Below are 16,436 nucleotides of genomic sequence, written 5' to 3'. Positions count from 1 at the left end.
AGACTGAGAGCTGCTAGCTGTAGGGCTGCCAGATCTGGCAGTGTTTGGCAGAAGCTGACAGGGATGTACTTTGAGGGTACTGTGCCGGGTCTCTCTTGTTTTCCTACCAATGTAAACTTGGGAATGCATCTGAAGTAGGTAGTTTATTGTCCACCGTCTTTTCTTGGCAAATTTGCAATACTGCTATAATGACAGCCCTTCTGGTCAGCCAGTAGCTCCAGAGGAGACTTGGACTGGTTATTTTCCACCTGCCTCCCCTGTGACTGCTCCTGATGCCTGAGTGATCAGGCTGAATGGAGCCCATGGTCTGCTGCTCAGCAGATGGCTTTTTTCCAGTACATCAGTATTGGAACGATACCCAGCACAGTATGAGGGATCCCAAGCTGTTAAAGAGTCTGCTTTTTGACTAAAACAGAAGAAAGAGCCTTGACAGTTTGCTGTTTTCCAAGTTACCCAAGAGCAAAAAGAAGGTGTCCTGACACAGAGGCAGTGTCCTGACATGTTCCAGTATGCCATTACTCTCTGCCTAAGTTCCCAGAGTTCTCATTGAAGCTCCATTCAGTGTATTTTATACTGATACGGTGATGAAGGGTATCGTACACTGTCTCAGAAGGGACTGAGCTCCTCTGGGGAGTAATATGAGCTGTATGTGCTAATCACACAGGGGCCTTTGAAGCTTGGTAGAGACTGCTTGAAGTCATCAGCATAATAATGTAGCACATTTGGGACTTAAGAAACAAACCCACAGGCTGATCCGCACATTTCTGATGGTGTGCCAAGGCAGTTGACCACTGGACTCCCTATTCCTGTTAATGAGGCTCATTCCCCATGACCTTGTAAGAAAGCTGCTCAGCAATGCCTGGGAACAGAGCTGATCCAAATGGCAGAGGTGCTCCAAGGCAGAATTGCCTCCTACAAGATAGAGTTATTGACACTGCACCAGGAGACAAAAGAGGATGGTGAAGTGGCAGAGGACACTAGTCTCAATCTAGATGTATATTGGAGCTGAAATGGATGTCAGAGCAGCTTGATCTGCTACTCCAGTGGTATAGCTTTGAATTCCTTTCTTTTTAGAGGCTGTATAATTTTTTTTTGCCTTGTTTGAGCAACTATTATTTAAATTGACAAAATGAATTTATAATTTTATAAAAATCATTCCGTGATAGACTTAATGGATGGAGGCTCCCAAGTCATAGTGGACAGTTAAAGTCAGTGGTGAATAGCATGTAAGCAGAAATACTGTAGGAGATGGTTTAGTTGAATGGGCCCCTGATTCTTGCATACTTTTCCCCTCCAAATGTCTTGGCGTGTTCTTGAACACATTCCTTTGCCATGCTGTACATCAGTTCCTGAATCTGTGACGTAGGAATTGTGCTCTCCTTGTAAAGTGCCTTAGAATCAGCACAAAACTCACATTGTACTTTTACTTTACTTTTGGTGACTTGAGAAAAAGAAAACACTTTTAATCATGGATAGAGAACTAAGGTCTGTAACAAATACAAATTCTTTAGAGAAGAGAGACAACTGTGTCCATGAACTAGTCTTAGTTCAATATTTCTGATAAGCTGATTTGCAGGAAGAAGTGATTAATCACAAAGTGAAATCTGTTCAAGATTAGCATAAATTGCAGAAGGTTGTAAAAGACTTCAGATGGATTTGAAGTATTTGAAAAAGCAGACAAAAACAGCAGAGGAAATTTTGAGTTGGATAAACACAGACTAATTCCTAATTAAATAATAAACTAAATAGTCTAATGCAAACATCCAGAATTTTCAAAAATCAAGGCTCTAGGTATGGACATGTCTGCCCAAGACAAGCAAATAGGGTGCTGATGGGCTGCAGATGAAATACATTCTGATATTTCTACAGAATACTGATACCCTTACTCCTAGTTCCTCAGTTGGAGCGATATCACCTCAAAAACATACAAACAAAAAATGTCTTACGGCAATGTAGGGCTATGTGCTGAGGTTTCTATGGAAGGAGATGTTGAAGCCTTCAAGGTGATGATACACACGATGAGAAGTGCTTCATGCCATAGGGACGTGATTTGAGTGGTTCACTGCTGCAAAAGGGTCAGTGATAGTGAAGCCCTGGGTCTGGGTTTCATGAAGCAGTATTAAAACATTTATAACTAATGCTATTAAAAAAATTTGTCATGTGGTATCCCACAACATCATCTGGTATCCCACAACATCATCTGGCATCCTGTTGCTCCTTGTTTGAAGCCGAAGCACACTCTCATTTCTTGTGATTGCAACTTTAACGGTAACTCCTGTACAAATCCATGAGCCAGAGCATTAATATGGCAGAGCATAAACCTTTTTTCCAGTGATAAAAATGGAAAAAGTTTGGAAGGAGACTTTCTCCCCTTGACAAGAAAAGGTGCATGACTGGATCGCAGGTTATGGGGCATTCCTTTTCCTTTAATCGTTGAGGTAGTGGCTGTACATGGGCAGACTGCTGGCCCATTTCCAACTGTAACTGGATTTAAATTTAGTGCCCATGTAGGAACCAAGAGAATTTTATTATCTTGATTTAATTCTCCATTTTCTTTAGAGGAACATTTATGTCCCTTTGCACTTTGGAGAGGTGCAAAGTTAATAGCTTGCCTCTTAGAGATAAACTGCAGGGATTTCATGTTTTTTTAAGGTTAATCTTCTGCTGTTCACTGCCGTTAATCTGGACCATTAAGATTCCAATGAAATCAGGCAAAACCTAGCATCTGACATTAGATCTGTAACTGCCCCTTGCCCTGCGGCACACAGGTGCCGTCCCTGGGGCACCTGTCTCTGTCTCGAAATGACAGCATAGTGCTGTGCAGGGGAGTATGGGCTTTCCCCCACCCCAGGGTGCCAACCCACAGGCTTTGGGTGATGCCAGTGACATGGCACATCCCAGCACCTGTAAACCACCACGCAACAGCTTGAAACAGCAGCTTTCTATATGTTTGTTGAACAGGGTACCTTTGCAGTAAGCCTCCCCATTCCCATTCCTTCCCCTTTTGGAGTGTAAGACATAGTAGAGGGTTTTGTGGCTTTACCGTAAATGGCTGTCATTTACTTCCAGTGTCCGCTTCTGTGCACGTCCTCAGTCTGGCAGCTGCAATGTGACAAAAAACACCTTAATGACACCAAAACAAGGGGGTGGGAGCAGGACATGCTAATAGAAATGCACATTCGATAGCCATAACTTTTGAGTTTTCTTATTTGCTACACACAGATCTTCTTCAGACTCTCCAAGCTGCTCTCCCAGTGGCTCCCCTAGTGTGTTTGCTGACAATAACTTTAGTGCTCAATTGAAAGTGTTGAATTGATAACAAGAAGCCTGCCTCCATCTTCCAAGTGGACAGGCAGGCTCTAGCATTACCTCCTGAGACAGCAGCCGTACCAAGCGAAGTGCAGTAGATTTTAAGGCCCAGCACAGTGTTTTAATTTATATCTTTCTCCACAGAGCTTTGAGTCTTAACTCGGAATTGAAAGGAAACTGCAGCCTTTCTCTGCAGCATAGACTGTGGTAAATGTTTGCATTATGAGCTAGCTGCTTCTGTCTGATTCTGGTTAAAACCACCGCAAGGTAACAAGCATGGTGTGATTCATATATGGCAGCATAGAAGCTTCCTCACTAACTTGGGGAAAAGAAGCAGCCTGCAGAACTCAAGTGATGCATGAAGATTTTCTAGGAAATAAAAGTTTACCATGTAGAGGGACATAGATCATTAGGGCCTGTCTACCATAAGGTGAATTTCTAAGTTGGTCGAAAACCTGATACAGACATTCTTGCATGAGCTGAAACTAGGCATCTGTTGGCTTCACTTGCATACATGTCTGGCACAAGCTGAAATGAGAGTGCCAGACTGCGACCGCTTAAGTACATGCACAAGAGAGTTTGCACTGAGATATCTAAATTAATTTCAAACAGATTTTAGTTAAACTAGTATAATTATCATGTCTTGACAAGGTTTCAGTCTATTTTTGAATATCTTTTCCCTTCAGAGTGGTGATTGCCACTTACAAATGGCATAATCTAACTGCTCAGCTAAGTCCATGGCACTTTGTTGAAGTGAACGGGGATTACTCTGGCAAAGCCAAAATATCTTTCAGGCTGTTAAATATGTTGCATATTTACGGACGCCTCTGGACTCAGCTTTGTATTTTTAAAAAGGATGAGGACAATAGCTTAAGCTGTTTTTAAAAGGCTTTGAAACAATATCTAAGGAAAAATGTGAAAGGCCTGTAGTAGTTACACTCTAGACTAATTTTGATCACATTGAAATTGATGACATACCTGTGCAAAGCCACTTGAACTGTGGGAAGAACAGAGCCTTCAGGGTGCTTTGTTTTTTTAAGAGTATTTGTGAGCAGTGTGATTGTCGTGCAGAAGCACAGCATCACTCCGATGTATACGGTGTCATCTGTTCTATACTAATAAATTAGCATCTGCAGCCACCATTGCTGCCTATCAAATCTGGGTACAAAATTGAGCTGTTTGATCTCACTGCCACTGAAGTGTGTCTGCATGATCATGGAAGATGCATATTATCCCATCTGTTTTTCACAGACCCACCATCAGGGCTGTATACTTCAAGGTAACGGATCTGACACAAAATTAATTCCACTGCAGACGACTGCCTTAGAGGCATCCTGCTTAGTCACAGTGTATAAAAATTTGACTTAAGAGTCATTTTATTCCTTCACAGCAGGTCATTTAAGCCCTGTCCACACTAGGGAAATTGCTAACTTTGGCTCAGCTCCTTTAGTGACAACGGTTGTCCCAGTGTGGACATGCGGCTGTCTCCATTTTCATTAATGTGTCAAGTCACCTCTCTCCAAGAAGGCCTTACAAGACAGTGGTTCAATCAACAGCAGCTGTTGGTGGCCAGTTTATTTTTGGGCTGCCGCTGCCACTTGTCCAGATGGAGCCGAAATAGTGCCAGCCATGGTGAGAGTTCTGGGGAAAATACAGAGGTGGCAGGTGGCGCACTGTCCCAAGCACTGGCAATTCCTCCGGCTGGGATGCCTGGCCACCATGGCTGGAGGTGCTGAGCATCAGTCTCATCAACCGAAGTTTGTATCTGCCATGCCTGCACGCTAGCTGCTGCTGCAAACCAGCCAGCTATTCTTGTAGCAAAATCTTTTCCTGGACTTGCCATATGCATTTTCCTCAGGAATATGAATTTTCATCTAATTGCCTAGGAAGAGAGAAGAATGAGACAACTGCAAGTTTGATTTTAAGTGTAATAAAACTAGTTTATTTACACAGTAACATGAATGCCACAGAGTACACAGCAAAGTACCACAGCAAACCAGAGTGTAACTGCCCCTGATCACAAAGGCTTGAAGTTTATATACTTATTTATATAAAAACGTGTAAATATCAATATGAAGCACCAGATAAAGCAATGCAACCAGGAATTCCAAATACAAATTACCCACAAGAATGGAGTTGAAATAAAAAAAAAGAAATAAAAAAAATCCCTTATTCAAGGGATTTAAAGAAATCCCATTTATAAAAGTCCATTGATTTTGGAATCCCTAAATTTAAAAATAAATTTCCCCCATTTATTAAAAACAAGAACATATTCTTAAATGCTCAGCATAATTAAGTTTTAAAAGAAAAAAACCCAAGGATTTCAACTGCAAAACCTTCTAATACCAACAAGTCAAAGGACAAAGAAACAGAAGCTTTTTCGAGTCTTTTTGAAGAGGTGTTATTTATGAGATGACTACATTCAAATTTACACGCTCTTAAATATATATTATATATACAATATATAATATATATATTTTCAAGCAAAAAGGGGCAAATAATACTTTTGGGATACAAAAATTCATATACATACATATATATATATTAAAACATGCCCTCACAGACTTATATATATATATGTATGTATATATACATATGAACAAATATTTCCTCCATATAAAAGAAGTTCTGACCTCTTCTAAATCCCTGAAATTTTCCCCTTGGATTTATGGAAAAAAAAATAAAATCTTTATAGTCTGAAGTACAAACCCAATTCTCAAATTCTGTAGAGTGGTAAATCGCTTATGTACAAGTAAGTTGAGTAATTCATTTCTCACTGGGAACTCAGCTTGATCTGAAAGCATTCTGTAGTTTCCAACTAAATGCTGAGCAGAGCACCAATGCAAGAAGACTTACAGGAAATTATTTAAATTACATTCTAAATCTATTCAAAATCATCATCCTTCTAATACTGCATCCAGGTGAATAATAAAATCAACACAAATGTCTATGAGAATTTCTCTGCAACACAGCAGTGGGAAAGACTTGCTCCTTCTTTTGGAGTTGAGGGTGCCCTAAAGAAATTTCTCCCCAGTATAGCTTGTGAAATTTTTCTTTTTCTGTATTTCTCCCTTGAAGTGTTTGGAATCCAGATGGTTGTTTATAGAAAATTTCCACAGGTGTATTTTTATAAAGGTACTTAAAATTCTCTTCTGCGCTTCTCTGATGTTATCTTACTGCATAACTAAATCATCATTACATCTCTTTCTACGTGGACTGAAGAGTCGTGGATGTCATCTACCTTGACTTTAGCAAGGCTGTTGACACTGTCTCCCATGACATCCTCATTAGGAAGCTGAGGAAGTATGGGCTAGATGAGGTGACAGTGAGGTGGACTGAGAGTTGGCTGCGGGACAGAACTCAGAGGGTTGTGATCAGCGGCACAGAGTCTAGTTGGAGGCCTGTAACCAGTGGTGTCCCCCAGGGGTCAATACTCGGTCCAATTTTGTTTAATATATTCATTAATGACCTGGATGAGGGGACAGAGTGTATCCTCAGCAAGTTTGCTGATGATACCAAACTGGGTGGGGTGGCTGACACCCCAGAGGGCCGTGCTGCCATCCAGCGTGACCTGGACAGGCTGGAGAGCTGGGCAGAGAAGAACCTAATGAGGTTCAACAAAAGCAAGTGCAAGGTCCTGCACCTGGGGAGGAAGAATGCTAGGCACCAGTATAGGTTAGGGGCGGACCTGCTGGGAAGTAGCTCAGAGGAGAAGGATCTGGGGGTCATGGTAGACAGTAAATTATCCATGGCCCAGCAATGTGCCCTTGTTGCCAAAAAGGCCAATGGAATCCTGGGCTGCATAGGGAAGAGTGTGGCCAGTAGGTCGAGGGAGGTCATTCTCCCCCTCTACTCTGCACTGGTGAGACCACAACTGGAATACTGTGTCCAGTTTTGGGCTCCCCAGTTCAAGAGGGACAGGGAACTGCTGGAGCGAGTCCAGCGAAGGGCAACTAAGACAATTAAGGGCTTGGAGCATCTCCCTTATGAGGAAAGGCTGAGAGAGCTGGGACTCTAGCCTGGAGAAGAGAAGGCTGAGGGGAGACCTTATTATGGCGTACAAGTATCTAAAGGGTGGGCTGAAGGAGGATGGAGCCAGGCTCTTGTCAATGGTTCCAAGTGACAGGACGAGGGGTCATACACGGAAAAACTCTTTACGGTGAGGGTGACAGAGCACTGGAACAGGCTGCCCAGGGAGGCTGTGGAGTCCCCTTCCCTGGAGATTTTCAAGACCCGCCTGGATGCAGTCCTGAGTAATGTGCTCTGGGCAATCCTGCTTTAGCAGGGGAGTTGGACTAGATGATCTCTAGAGGTCCCTTCCAACTCTGAAAATTCTGTGATTCTGTGAAGGGCTCAGACTGTGCTGTAGGTTTTACAGGAGTTTTAGCAGAACCAACACTATCTCTGCCAAATCAGAGTAACATAGATGGTCTAGTCATGCAGGGAATAATGGTCACGTACTATTTCTACAGAGAAGCAGCTTAATTCCTATTTGGGGAAAGGAAGGTGCATTAAAAGGTCTGATTCAGTTTCCATTGTATCCCTCAGAAAAGTTACAATTGATTTAAATAGAAACAGGACTATTTAATTTATATTTACATATGAATTTAATTGCTATTACAAACAAAAAGAACTTAATTTAGGTGGGGCATCTCAGCACAAGAATTGAGAAACAGATACATTTTATTTCAGCAGCAAATACTATTTTTACATGCTAAAGTTAAGGACCTACACTGTGAAGCCGCTGAATAAATTCTCCAACTAGCTGAACCCTAACACACATTTGATTTATTTAAATAATACATTTTTCTCTCTAATATGTGGGAATTCCCCTGTGTTAAAATGTCAAGATGATCCCTTCATACCTTGTGGGGTGCTGCCAGAATGTGTGCAACATAAAAGATTTAAGGTGGAACATTTCCGTAAATGCTACATGCATTTTTGTCTGTGGGCCAGGAACATGATATCCTAGTTTGAGTTATTGATTTCATCATGTCTGAATACTGAAGTGAGACCAAGCTTCTATATTTGGACATTGCAGAGGCTCCAGAATAAAATTCTGGATTCCCTCACTCCTGAAAATTTGTAGGCAAGTTTTTACTGGTACTTTCTCTCTATATTCACCGGGATGAGATCTGAGGTTTGAAAGATAATTTAGTGAATAGTTTTTACTGGTACTTTCTCTATATATTCACCTGGATGAGATCTGAGGTTTGAAAGATAATTTAGTGAATAAGTAACTCCCATTAAAGAAATAGGAAAAACTCAAACATTTTCCATAACATCTCAGGAGTAGTTTTTAAATACTACTATTTTAACAGAGGTTTCCATTTCACACCAGACTACAGTGTGCAGTACATCCACTACCTACATACAGCAGAAGCAGCACATCTTACCTTCACCGCTTCTTCCAGACTAATCAGATTCCTCATCTCCTAGAAGCTGAGTGTCTGCGGTAGATTGTCAAAGCAATAGGCTTCTTTTGATGCTGTGGTCAGTCTAGACCAATTGACTTGTTATCCACTATTATTTTCCCTTTGCAGATTCCAAATTTGAAAGCCCACAGTTTTGTTACTTCAGGTTTATGCCGTACTGCAAGCAACTTAGAGGAACTCATTCACATCAACTCCAAAACCAAATCTCATTGAATAGATCAACTCAGTACCATATGAAGTACAGCATTTAATTTTGTAAAGTCTTTTGCATCTTATTGTGGGCAGTATTATTTCTAGGGCTATTATGAAAAGAATAAAATTTCCACCAACTGACAAGCTACATTTTAGTTTTTTGACAAGGCACTAAACATCGTGAATCCAATCACTGTGTTCTCTCTGTAACATTAGAGAGGTTTTTAATGGCTCTAATAGGATCAGAAACCACTCATCATAATTCTTCAAACAAGCATTTGATTTTTCCAGAAATTAGTTTCCATTGGAAAAATCCTTAGAGTTCATGTTAAAAATATTTGAATGACAGCTTTTATTAATAGAAAAATATATATTTACAGTCAATACTGTTACCTTAGATTTGCAGCTCTTCCTATTTCTTGAGCTCAACTGAAAGTGCGACATTGCTAAAAAAAAAAATTCAAGATCTGTGCACATATTCAAGTAAGTTATAACATGCACAGCCAGGGGTTTTGTTCCTGTCATACACAGGATCCCAGTTACAAACAGAGCGGGTTTTTTTCCTTTTGCTTAGCAATTATGCTGTAGCATCCTTAGGATTTGTTTACAATCAGTTTAATGCATACATTCTTGGATATTTATGCGGCACAATCTGTTACCAGGATGGAGAACCACCACACACACAGTTACAATCATCAGTTATGGGCATATCTGCAAAGTCAGCCTCAAGCTTCCCAAGGAATAGCTCAGGCCAGATTGTGTTCAGCTACTTTGACCATTCTTTCTTTTTTAAAGAAGAAAACCACACAACATTACAAATTGCTATAGTTTACCCAGTGCTGCACAAGAAAGATTGGTAGTGAACATCTATCCATGCTTGATTATACTGCAGAGCTAAAATGAGTATTGGTTCATCACAAAAGCTACAAACTGAAATTAGATAGCTAGAGATACAAAGGCTTCGGACCAGCTGCATTAAATATGTATGGTTGTAAAACATTCAAAATTCAACTTTGCATGTGCGCGTTGACATGAAAGCGACACTGAGAACATGTGTCCATAAACACGGAAACACCTACCAGCTTCAAGGAATGAGCCCACCGCAATGGCAAGTGGTCCAAGAATTGCTCGTACAGCCTATATGAGTCAGACGAGAAGTTATGTGCGCACACACACTACGAAACAAACACAAAACCAGACCACAGAGAACAAGAAGCCCTACTCATAGCTCAACACATTGTGACTAATAGCTAGCAGATAGTATGCGAGTGACTTGTCATGCTCAGCATATTTAAGCTATGAGAGCATTGCCCTCCTGTGTCCGGGTAAAGCAGGGCTGCACTGAACGTGTGTGATTATTTGTAAAGGTTCTTCTATGAGCTGCTCAGCAGTAGTGTAGAAACTTTCTTTCCTGATGTAGTGGAAGTACCTCAACTACATTCATTGCACTTGGGCTTTTAATGCATTGTCCTCTTTTTCTGCATCAATGCTGCCATCCTAACCTTCTTGCCAAGACGAGAAAGAAAAAAATACATATCACATTAAAATATATTATCCTTATCCTTGCCTGATCCTTCACTGATACAGGTGAATCAAACAAAAGAATAATAATTAGAAGTTTCAAAAAAAGAAATCTTTAGAAAGGTCACAAAGACAGTCTATATACTATGGCACAATCGATGTAGGCTTCCACACACTATTCAGCTTAGCTCTGATAGATGCCAGAAAAGAGTAATATGCACATTTCAACCCCTCCCAATGTACGATGTGGGTCCAGAGCTAGATTTGCTGACTTTAAGCCTGCAGGACTGTTTGTTCAGTTTCCATGCATCTGATCCAAGCATGCATATGCTGTTTAAAGTGGCTATTTGTTTCAAGGCTGAAGTGAACGGATTCCTCACAGTTTTAACAATTAAAATGAAACATCAATCCATAAAAAGAACACATGGATATCTGTGCATTTATGTGCCAGGAAAGTAAAGGAAGGGGCTGCAGATCTAGCATCAGGTAAAGGCTGGTGTGTAAAGTGAACACTGTAATGTACAGCTTTAAAAAATACATACAAGAATTGCACATAGATCCATAGGAGAGAAGCACAGGCTCATAACTAGGGCTGTCTGCTTTCCATTGCCCGGGTCAGAATATTCGGTATCACTTTTTCCCCTGCATCCAGATAAATTCTTCAGAGTGATTCAGGAAACAATTCAGAGCCTAGCAATACTGAGCAGAGATACTGTCTGTACAACTGCAGAGGTTCCATAGGAAATGGCTGTTAGGTCAGGGAAGGAAGTCAGAAGCGGCCTCCAAAAGTGAAAAGCTCCTTCAGGTGAAGTTTTTAAAAATTCTGTCTCTTTGATCCTTACTAGTTCCTGCTCTAGTCCAAAACTCTGTCTGCAATGCTCTTTGAGCTATTCTGACAACATTCCATTTTTAGGGTGTTGTCTGCAGCAACATTAGAAAACACTAGTTACAACAGACGAGATACGCAGCCAAACACCGCTGTGGGAAAAATGGATCACGATACTGTTAGTTGTGGCTGCCAAACTTAACAGCTCCCTCAATAATTAAACAACAGTTTTTTTGCCCCCTTGTTTTTACCCTTCAGAGAACTGTGTCTGCAGTAAAAGTGTCTCCATGTGGCCTGTTAGCTACACACAGACAAGCTCCAAACATTTCTATCTCCTGCCAACATACCAGCAGAGCCAATTTCAGTCCCACTTTGCAATATGGCACAAGTGACAAGAGCAAACCAAAATAAAACGAAAGAGGCGGCTGTTATTTTCATCCCCGATTCATAGCAGTGATTGTCAGAGAAGGTTAGGTACGTCCTATCCATTTCAAGTCAGGCGTTAGTGCCTTTTGTGATGGAAGGGGAATTTCAATTGCCCACCATGGGTTGTATCATTCTTGTATAAACATGGTTATAGCTACAGTACATCAACAGTCCAGACTGGTGAATGTCATGTAGGAAACAGGATAGACAAAGTGTGCATATTCTGCTCTTTAATGCAGAGGTCTTAAGCTAAGGGTAATGGTCTGATTACGGCAGCATTGTTGATATCATAGATCTGTGGTTAGAATGGACGTGGGTAGTCAGAGACAGAGAAGGAGGGAAGAGACCTGAACACAGACGCTTACTGCCCACTGACACATGCCGCAATCAGCAAGATAACCACATCTGGGGAAGAAAAAAAGAAGGCGTAAAGTGTAAGAGAAAAAACAGAATCTGTTTGGTTGAGACCAAAGGAGAGAGGAGTCCAGCCTGCTTGTGGGGGATTGACTAAGCTGCTATGTGGAACGGAAGCAAATGAGTGTTTTGAGGCATGGTGGATCATTCATCTTACATTTACAACTAATCCATCTCTGCTTATGGTCACTGCTAGTCACTAATCAATGCTACATATGGAAATAACAGAAACTATCCAGAAGAGGAGGGCAATTTGTTTACTGTGGTGGTAGAAATAGTGGTATCAAAGTTTGCTCTCCTTTTCAGCCAGATACTAATCAAGTTACATACTGTCTGATCCAAATGCAGTCACGTATATATAATCAATCCCTAACAGGCCTGGCAAAAAAGTTGTGTTTCTGTCATATTGCGTACAGGATGCAAATTCTCCAATTAGAACCTATTTGCTCAGAGTTGCTGGCTTTGATATCTAGGCTATTTTTTAACACTTGTACAAAGTGTGAGCCCTAGGGCAGGCTGGAGTGAGGGCTGGGGTGGAGGTTGGGGTGCTTCACGAAAATCAACAGGCTCTACAAACTAGTGCTGCTGCATGATTCTCACAATGCGATGAAGTGAGTCTATAGTGGCAAAAGCCAGATACTGACAACAAAGCCAGTCTTCCAGAATAACTCCACAGTCCCTGTCCAAGGACTTCTCTGCAAACTTGATCATCAGCAGCGTCCTTTTGATATCCAACCAGTTCTGAAGTACAGCATCTCTCCGGGCAGGGTTGGAAGATGTACTTAGAGCATGGAACAAGTCCTCACGTGGACCCCAAAGCAAACACTGAAGGATTCCCTTGGCTTCTGATATCAGGATCCTCTCTGAAGGGTTGGGATTCAGCAGACAGCTGGCAAGTTGTTGAAGCCCTTGAGAGTAGAGGGAACGGCAAGGGATCTTGGGGAGATCAGCACGAGTATACTCCTTCTCCTTCAGCTCTGGATTCTCATCAAAGGGATTGGGTAAGTGCAGCATTTCATAGATGAGGATGCCAGTCTGGAACTCATCACACTTTTTGTACTGTGTTGCAGTGATGATTTCTGGAGCCAGGCGGGACTGATCCCGTAGGACCTCAGGATCCACCATATGACTCTTCTGCTTAGCCTGGGAGAAATTGCTCACTATTAACCTGGCTGGACAAGCAGTGTTGGGACTGGGCTCTGTGGTCTCAGAGCTCAGAGGGTTGCCTCCTGGTCTGGAATGAACCAGCAGCAGGTTCTCTAACCGCAGATCACAGTGTGTGATATGATAGGGTTTCAGGTGCTCCAGGCCCAAACACAGCTGTAGAAGGAGTAGACAGACCTGCCTCTCATATAAATCTGGGCTTTTTGCATGGCGGGGCACAGATTCTCGCACAAAGTCAGCCACTGTTAAGTATGGGACCTCCCGTGTGATGACCACAACACGGCTGCGTGGCTTGCTGATGGTCCCCTGGTTGTTTGAGCTGTCTTTCTGTGAAGCCTCTGTACTGGAAGGACTGTCTCTGTTCTTTTGCTCAGACTCTTTCTCCTCTTCTTCCTGCTCTTCTTCTTCCACCTCTGGTGCATCGGGATCCTCCCATGGAAGGAGACGAACTGGGACTTCAGCAAGGAAATGGCCACAGTCCTGTTGGATGTTAAAATTGATAGCCAGACTCTGCCGGATAGATAGGCTGTGATAATACTGCTGGGATTCCTTAGCTTTGCTCTTACAGATCTGGGGGAAGAAAATAAAGAGAACAGACATAACATAACTCTTCCTTTTTTTTTTTTTTTTTTTAAATATATACCTTTTTGATGGGTATCCACAGTCCAGCCCTAAACACAAGCACTGAAAAATTTTTTACTGAGCTGACCTTGGCAGACCATCTTAAGGCACATGAACAGTTTCCATTGGACAGTAAGCAACTGCAGACCGATATGTGCAGGCAGCTATCGCTGTGTCTATATTATTCAATGGAAAATACAGATCACGCAGGTTATGCTTTTAGTCAGAACAGCAGCTGATATATGGGAAATGCACAGTGAAGCTTACTTTACCGTTACTTGTTTATCCACATAATTTTATTTTTTGTTCTTCTCTCAGCTTTGTGTGAAGCTTGAACAAGATAAAAATAATCAATAGCAATAGGAGATGCAAAGAAACATGCATAGACTATTTCAGGATATGATCAAACAATTGCACATGACTGAGTTAGCATGGCATAACAAGTTACCAACTGCCAGCTGAATTAAGTGACTGGATGCATGCTCCTTGCCCACTGTAACTGGAAACTGAAATCTATTAGCTGCAGCTGTGTCAAGCTAACACATGATGTCTGCAGTGAGGGGTGTATGTGTGCATGGCAGGGGCTGTTGGCAACCATGGTTGCTCAGGTGATGAATGAAAACTCGTTAGAACATCATACCTTAATTGCTCTCAATCATTTGTCAAGATCCTAAGTATATATTTTTATTTTGCCATATATAGCTGTATTTAATTTCTTGATTCCTTTGCCTTTGATCAAGGCTCAGGACTCTCAAATTTATTACTGGGATTTCAGTTAAAATAATAGAAGATAGCCTTTGCACCTCTCAAAATCAGCTTTGGTTCACTTATTTTAGAAAATATTGCCAATCCTAGAATTGTAATAGTACAAAAGCACACTTTCATAGGCCTCTGTGGATGTGGTAATGCTTCCTTCTAATTTAGAAATGACTGGCCATGCACATCTGCTCCAAAAGACGTTCAGCCTTTAGGGCAGAGTACGCTGCCTTTGCACCCGTTCCCTTTTCCTCTGAGCTGGCAGAATTGGCCTGCAAGGCAGATCTGATCTGTATGTTGCCATTCCTAAGAAATGCCTTTCCAACCTACTAAAAGCACCCCGTAAGAGAGTCGTCCTCCTCTGTCTTCTCCTTTCTCTTTCTTCCTGCTATTCAATCCTAAATCTGTTACTTCAAATTGAACTGATAGCCCTTCTTCTAGCTGACATGAAAAATTACTGATTCCCATCCTTTAATGTTACACTTTTACTCTTGGGAAAATGTAAATTTCCCCTCTTCATTGTTTTCTTTTTGAAAATAACCAGCTCTCATTCCTATCTTTGCTCCTAATCCTCTGATTCTTGTTGCTTTTTTTCTGGTTTCTCCCGATTTATTACAACTTTCTGAAGAGCGGTACCCTATAATGAATACTGTATCCCAGTTAAGACCTCTCTGGCATCAAGCAGAACAGAGCTTTATATGTAATGACATTTTGTCCCTGCCCATGGCAGGGGGGGTTAGAACTAGATGATCTTTAAGGTCACTTCCAACCTAAACCGTTCTATGATTCTATCCTTGTAACACCTTCCAGTGTGAACAAGTCACATTATTAACTCCATTGTTACTGTGGTTCATAAAAACCTTCGTAGTAGTGTCCACTCTAAAGTCTGAATCCATAGCAGAGCTAAACTTTCCCCAATGTCAGTTCTTATAAAATAGGAGGTTTTGTTTCAGACTCCTTGCTTTATATCAACAAAACAGAAATTAAAGACTAAATAGTATTATGAGTGAAATCAATACTAAAATCTGCAAATCAATACTGCATCAATGAGAAGTTGTACACCCTTATTCTGCAGTTAAAGAACATAACCAATAAAAAAACAAGTCTCTAATGCCACAAATGCCCAATGCCCAAATGCCCAATGGCTTTTGGACACTTTTACTTCTCTTGTTTTAATACAGGGAAGTATCTGGGTCCATGAACATGCATGCAATATCTACAAAGACAAGAGAGCTGAGACATGATTAGAGATGTATTTTCTGCTGCTTGCTTTTTGTTTACAAACAACATGAAGTGAGAAGTGGAAGAGGCAGCTAGGTTATTTAAGGCTGATTAAATTGCTGACTATACAAACACTAAAATTTGTACACTAGATACTTTGTAAATGACAAGGGGAATGGAATGCTAGGCTGACTAGAAGCAGCACACAAAAACTGGAGTATGAGGACAAATCTGAATTCTGTCTGAATTCATAAAACAGTTTCTAAAGCACAGACCTGCAGGAATCTGATGTTCCTGTGAGCATCTGGCTACTCTTCAGACTTGCTGTGAAATACAGCTGCATGAGTCCAGAGAAGTCCTGGGGTTTTAGGTTGCAGAGTTCAGATTCTGATTTACCAATATCTTATTAGAATGGGGAAAATGTACTGAAAGCAGTTGAGACAAAGTTTTCTTATTGATCTGTTCAAAGACAGTTTATAGAATGCAAATTTACTGACAAATTTCTTGTACTGTTTTATCATTTTCTGAGTTGCAGCTTCTACTCAGAACTC

The 16,436-nt window shown here is 41.2% G+C and overlaps 1 protein-coding gene across 1 annotated transcript in view; it reads right to left on the bottom strand.

Annotated features, from left to right (window-relative positions):
- Window positions 1-12,666: 12,666 nt before the first annotated feature.
- PEAK1 (pseudopodium enriched atypical kinase 1) overlaps window positions 12,667-16,436 on the bottom strand; it is a 62,457-nt gene continuing 58,687 nt past the window's right edge. Inside the window, exon 6 of the mRNA XM_082489066.1 lies at window positions 12,667-13,857. Within this exon, the coding sequence (XP_082345192.1) occupies window positions 12,700-13,857 (1,158 nt within the window). The 3' untranslated portion in view covers window positions 12,667-12,699. The remainder of the gene's footprint in view (window positions 13,858-16,436) is intronic.

This window comes from Vanellus vanellus (assembly GCF_965231255.1).
Source record: "Vanellus vanellus genome assembly, chromosome: 11".
NCBI classification, from domain to species: Eukaryota; Metazoa; Chordata; class Aves; order Charadriiformes; family Charadriidae; genus Vanellus; species Vanellus vanellus.
This window is presented reverse-complemented; position numbering and strand designations above follow the sequence as displayed.